The 6,210-nt window shown below is 39.2% G+C and overlaps 1 protein-coding gene across 1 annotated transcript in view; it reads left to right on the forward strand.

Moving 5' to 3' along the window:
• hdac11 (histone deacetylase 11) overlaps positions 1-6,006 on the forward strand; it is a 46,128-nt gene extending 40,122 nt beyond the window's left edge. Inside the window, exon 11 of the mRNA XM_005726702.1 lies at positions 4,326-6,006. Coding sequence (XP_005726759.1) covers positions 4,326-4,568 — 243 coding nt within the window. The 3' untranslated portion in view covers positions 4,569-6,006. The remainder of the gene's footprint in view (positions 1-4,325) is intronic.
• The last annotated feature ends 204 nt before the right edge of the window (positions 6,007-6,210 follow it).

Consider the following 6,210-nt stretch of genomic DNA (forward strand, 5'->3'; position numbering starts at 1 on the left):
TTTGTGTGGAAACCGGGTCCAAGTGGCTCTTTGGGTGTTAAAGGTTGCAGACTCCTGGACTAGGCAGTCAGAGGATGATCAAACATTTGTCAGTGCTGGAAAAATGTATAAAGGTAAAGTTGATATGAAAGTTGAAATGTGTCATAGGTATACATGATGAATTGGGCACTGAGTAGGGATAGCTGATTCTGGAAGTGTTTTTAATTACTGTAAAAAGCTTAAATGTATGGAAGTGTGTTTATTGAAATCCCCAAAAGAGAAAACAGTGTCTGGTAATAATGTGACACATACGCTCAGCTCCTGTTGCCATGGAGAAGAGCCTAGGCAGAGAAAAATCTCTGTAGCTGTAGCAAATCTAGACCACATCATTGTTTCAGCTGGGGCCAAATCACTTCACCACAGCTGCTGAATTCATTCCTCACCTTAATCCTATAATAACATGTCTACAAAACATAATCGCTGGGCCTGCCCCAAAACTCATGTTTGTGACATTTGGAAGTTTTCACATGTTTGCTTCGGTGACAGAGTGGTTCTCTGGAGGTTTATCGGAGCTCAGTGGGAGACATTTCTTTTAATGAGGACGACCTGCAGCTCAAAAGTCAACGCAAAACAGAGAATGAATGAAGCAGTTAAAAGATGTGAGGGTTAAAGCTAATATTCATATTCATCTGGGCGCAGCGTTTCTGTGTATCCCACAGTTTCTTAGAACCAGTTGCATGTAATTGGCAGCTGGATGCTCTATCAGATGATTTTGGGACATTAGAGGACACACAGTGTTAAAAGTCTTTAGGCTCATAATCTTACGTTGTATTATTATGTCTTATTCAGACATTGCTTATCAGACAAACTGTGTAGGTTTCTTTATTAAATAAATAATAATAGCTCTAAACAGCTTTCCTATTCACCACAACTAAGCAAAAGCATGGTTGGGTTTGACACAATTAGGACAACATTCATTGGATACACTACGCAACTTGGAGGTGCAAATTTTTATACAGATTTCAGCCTCAAATATTTAAGTGTTACTTGCTCTCCCACCATCGGTCCTGTACACTGCCAGCCGGGATTATTAGCTGAGACAACCATGACTTGGAGGGAAAACATCAGGATGTGATTAATTTGGGAACAAAAAACAATGAAGATTCAAGTTACTAAGATTTATTAAGGTCACTGAAACCAGTATATAAATTACAAGATGCAAAAACAAAAGGAAAGAAAGAAATTAAATATCTGATGTGATAGAATTTCAACAGCTTTCGTTTGTTTGTTAGGCTGATTTTGGTTTAAAATGGGAAACATACAAACTGTCTTATATGTGAGAAAAATGCGCCACTCAGTTCCTTCTCTCAAACAGGGTTTTCATTGAGCCTGGATAGTCAGAAGTGACTCTGAGTATGCCCCACATTTCACTGAATCGAGTCTACTAAATATGCTTGACTATGCTGGCAGTTTAAGTGAGTGGGGTGAAGACAAGACTCAAGACTGGGCCTAGTCTGCTTTATTTATTTAAAATAACAATTATGTTTTGGTAGACTGAAGCACACACCAAAGAATGAGAGCACGCTGTAGCTGCAGCTGATCACTGAGTACTGTACTTCATTTTGGCAGTCAGCAATTTGAATTCATGTGCTTGATATTCGTTACATAGTGTATTAACTTTCCTAGAACCATTTCATTAGTGTATATCATTAAATGTATGTACAGAGGCTTGTATAACTGTAAATCATTTGTTTTCACCACAATCAATTTTAAATGCAGATGGAAGCCTTACTAATTTCCTCTAATTACTGAAATAAAAAACATGGTGTCAAGCATGTTTATTCAGTGCTAACTGGTTCATTATTTCTCCTGTCAGACCAGTATCAAGTGGTGTTTGAATGTGCGTGGGTGTAGACAGCAAGTGATTAATCATTAATTAAAAACACGTTTTGGATAGACTGCATGTATTTGCATTTGTTTGGGCGCTTGCATTAAGTCATATTAGAGTAAATGGGGGGCCGACATACAAAACCAGCTGTTAACTGCTGTGCAGCTGTGTGAAGTTGAGCCGTGTAGCCTGAATCTAAGGTTTCACTGAAATGTATTTTGAAGCAACGTAGTATTAACATGGTTAATACATGGTTAAACATTAAAGTCATTTGTATGTTTGTCACTTGCACACCATGATGTCAACAGTTGGGTTTTGAGTCCCACAATTTGAAGTTTTAGCGTTGGTGTTTTGGCTGCTAACATTAGCTAGTTAGCAGATGCATTCATAAATGGTGTGGGTGGCACCAATTAGTCAGTATCTATATAAAGAAGAATTGAATTGAATGCCCAGGTGGGAGGCCAAAACAGGGTTTTACTTTTCTTGTAACACATTGTTACAGAATTTGTTGTTTTGGCATTGGAGACCCCAGCATCTGTTCACTTCCTTGTGTTCCTTTTGCCTTTATGAATTTGCTATCTAACTATTGGAAAAAAATGATATGCCCCTGATCCAGGGCTTGTTTAATAGTTTTTGATTTAAGATCTGGGTTTGCTAGTATCTTTTAAGTTAGGCCTTGTGTACTGTAGGGTATTTAATGTTATGGATGAGGTAAATCTGTTTGGTGCAATGCAGATGTTCTTTTGTGTTGAACTATAACATGCCCAGGCCTATGATTCCAGCCCATTCGTGTCTAATATTGAATGAATCTGCACTGCTTTAGTAGCAGGAAAGAAAAATGTGTAACTGGCAGGCTCAGCTGAATCAGGCCACATGGGCTCTTCATGTAACTAATTTATCAGGAAATTTCAAATTGTACTGAGAGCTGGTCAAAATGAGCCAAATTGGAATTTATTACTTACTGTGCAGAGATTTCCAGCCAGTGATCCTGTGCATCCCAGAAAGTAATTGGCGCAAATAAGGTAAATGTGCAGGATGTGTTAGTTGTGGTGGCACACTCCTGTATGTTGCAGACCTATTTTGTTCATTTAAACTGGTAAATGTCCTTTTAAAAAAAAGCAGCGTGCAGCTTAAATAATTATTATTTGAAGTTCTGGCTGAACATGTGTTTCTGCCATGCTTAATAATGTTCCAAATCACTCAGTGTTTTAACAGATGTTCCATAATAAATGACAGTGTTGACACAAACTATTTGAATCCCTCCACAGACATGCATGTGTGCTTCTTCCTCTAGCTGTTCCAGAGCTCAGTAACTCAGTGTAGTGGATTTCATGACTTTGTCCTTGGGTTCAGATCAGGACTCTGGACTAGACATGTCAATGTTATCAGCATGTTCTATCAAATCTTTTATCAATGAGATGCACTGTCTTGCATAAAAAGTGGTAGCTGTTTGTTGCTATTCTAATATCAGCTAACACATTTAATGTTAGCCATACATCCTAAAATAAATCACCCTAATCCAACCATAACACTTCCTTCAGTAACACACCGGAGTGTGTTACTGAAGGAAGTTCTAATAAACATTAGTGTTCTCTGTTGGGTAGCTAAACTTATAATCACAGTTATCCTGGTTAGCAGTTGTAATGTTGAACATTTAGCACAACTATTTGTGAACTTGAAAACCACCAAAGCAAGAGGACCTAGTTAAAATATTTGCACAAAAGTGCATTTTTTTCACATTTATTCTGTTTTCATAATTGCTGGAGGCCAAAATTGTCACTCAAGTTTGCCTTTGAGATGTAATTGCCGAGTCCTTGCATGGGCATTTTTATGAGTATTTAAGTCGAACAAATCACATTTGCCACATTAATTTATTACAGTCATATACTAGAGTTCAAGTTTGGTGTCTAGGTTCATTACTCCTGGCAAATATGACACAGAAATTTAGGATTGATGAGTAAATATGAGTTGGGAGCTACAGGTGGAGGATGGGCAGCAGTGATGCAGGGCAGTGGCACAGGGAGATGTTATGGCTTATGTACACCTCCAAAGTGGGCGGGTGCTTTGGTACATGAAATAAGGAGTATGAGGCATATGTGTGACACAGTGCTTCTTGAGTTCCATGCCTGCTCCATTAGTGTGATTGTAATGCTTCAATATTCTACAAATGAGGCTCTGGGACACTCACCATCCTTTTTGACCTTCACCGTAACGTGTTGGTAGTTAAATAGCCTTTGTAAGATGCTTCCTGAAAGTGGCAACAGATGGGAGATTATCACCAATGACAAGTGTAGTTTTGTTTGCAGCTCTTTGTCTGTTCATGTTAGCGTGTGTTTTTGGGCCAGATCTTCCTGTTCTCTCAGGAGAAAAGAAGTCCAGAGGATCCAGAGAAGGTAGTGCTTGAAAGCATGGACAGGCTGCCTCTTCTTCTAACTTTCTTCTCCTTCTTCTCTGCCAGGGCATTATAAAGAGAGATGAGCTCGTGTTCAGGGCTGCGAAGCGTCGTGGGATCCCCGTACTCATGATGACATCCGGAGGATATCAGAAGAAAACAGCCCGAATAATCGCAGACTCCATCCTCAACCTGCACCGGCAAGGTCTAATAGAAGGCAACGCGGCGGAAGGAGAGGGATCGACACCGCTGACGACCCACATGACGCCCACCTCTGGATCGGCAGGGTCAACATCCACAGCTGTCTGAGGAGCCTTGATCCTGGAGCTAACACTAAGATACCTGACTTTAAAGCACTAAGTAACTTTATATTGTGCTGTGATCGTGTGACAGCTGTTGTAACATTCAACACTTGTCTAAACTCAGATTATGTAACAAGAAGTTTGCACATGTACACTTAAATATTCATAAGCTTTGGTAACATTTTCACATTTGTTATGCGCAGGTTGACACGTACTCAAAGGGAATAATCATTCCGAGGGAAAAAGCTGTCTTTAAACAACCGTGTTTTCACAGCTACGACTTTCATATGGCGAAAAGAGCTTTTTAAATGTTTAATCAGTAGGAGAGTTATGGGTTTTATGTGTAATGTGTGATCAGCATTTTGGCTAAAGGTAATCTTTAATCTCAGGAAATGCAGAACTAATAATAGCATATGAAGCATATGCTATATTAAGGCTTGATGTACTTAAATAATATACTTCCAATGTATGTGTAAATAATGTCTCAAGTTATAAATATAAAACATATATAATATAAAAACAAACATAACCGCACATGAAAGTGTAATTATCTTAATCAGAAGTAATCGTTGGGTGAATTTTAACATTGAAAGAAGATCAAATCTATATATATAAGTGAGTAGTGTCTTAATTGAGATGAGTTTTGTGCTTTGAATCCAATCTAATATGTACAGTTAATGTTTAAAGTTATTACAGGTACTAATTGTCCCTGTAATTGAAAAGATTTGAGACACTAAAACTTTTGACTGAGCACTTTAACTGCTTAAGAAACTCAAGTCCCCCAATGTTTTAGACTCCTGAAATTCAGTCTGCTTCTTCCAGCATGTCTAGATTTAAGTCTAAAACCCAGAGTGTTCAGTGATTAATGAGAAAGCCTGTACAGCAGGGTTTCCAGTGGCTTTCACTTTTGATTGGTTGTTTATAGTTAGACACAGAGCTTCCCTAATGATGTTTACACATGTCGAAACTTTGTAAAGGGAGCCACAAAAACACTCAGATCAATATGATTAATGCAGCAGCTGAAACAAAATCACCGCTTCCAAACGATACTAAAGACATCGTCTGACACAGACTGAATACAAGCTGTGTGCTGGGGTGTAATGACCACTACGACATTTTACTATCAATCTCTGCCTAAAACACGAACTGAGGTCACAGTGCATCACAAGCCTTTCTGTGAAATACTGCCATTGTCCTTCTTTGCTAATATAAGCTGATATCATATGACAGGGCATAGTGGTCCCACGTGAACCTACACTGCAAAAACCCACCTCCTTAATACTAGATAAATACACTTATTTTTGGTGAAGATTTGCTTAAAACAAGTGAAATTATCTGCCAGTGGGGTAAGTGTTTTTTTTCTTATTAAGATTTCTTGAAACAAGAACAGAATATCTAGATTTAAATAAAGCTAAAAAATAAGTCCATCCATCCATCTTCATCCGCTTTGTCCGGGGCCGGGTCGCGGGGGCAGCAGCCTAAGCAAAGAGGCCCAGACCTCCCTCTCCCCAGCCACCTCCTCCAGCTTATCCGGGGGAATACCAAGGCGTTCCCAGGCCAGCCGAGAGATATAATCTCTCCAGCGTGTCCTGGATCTGCCCCGGGGCCTCCTCCCGGTGAAAAATAAGTCTTTTACACTTATTCCAGGC

This window comes from Pundamilia nyererei, unplaced genomic scaffold, assembly GCF_000239375.1.
Source record: "Pundamilia nyererei isolate P.nyererei 1_Seehausen unplaced genomic scaffold, PunNye1.0 scaffold00021, whole genome shotgun sequence".
NCBI classification, from domain to species: domain Eukaryota; kingdom Metazoa; phylum Chordata; class Actinopteri; order Cichliformes; family Cichlidae; genus Pundamilia; species Pundamilia nyererei.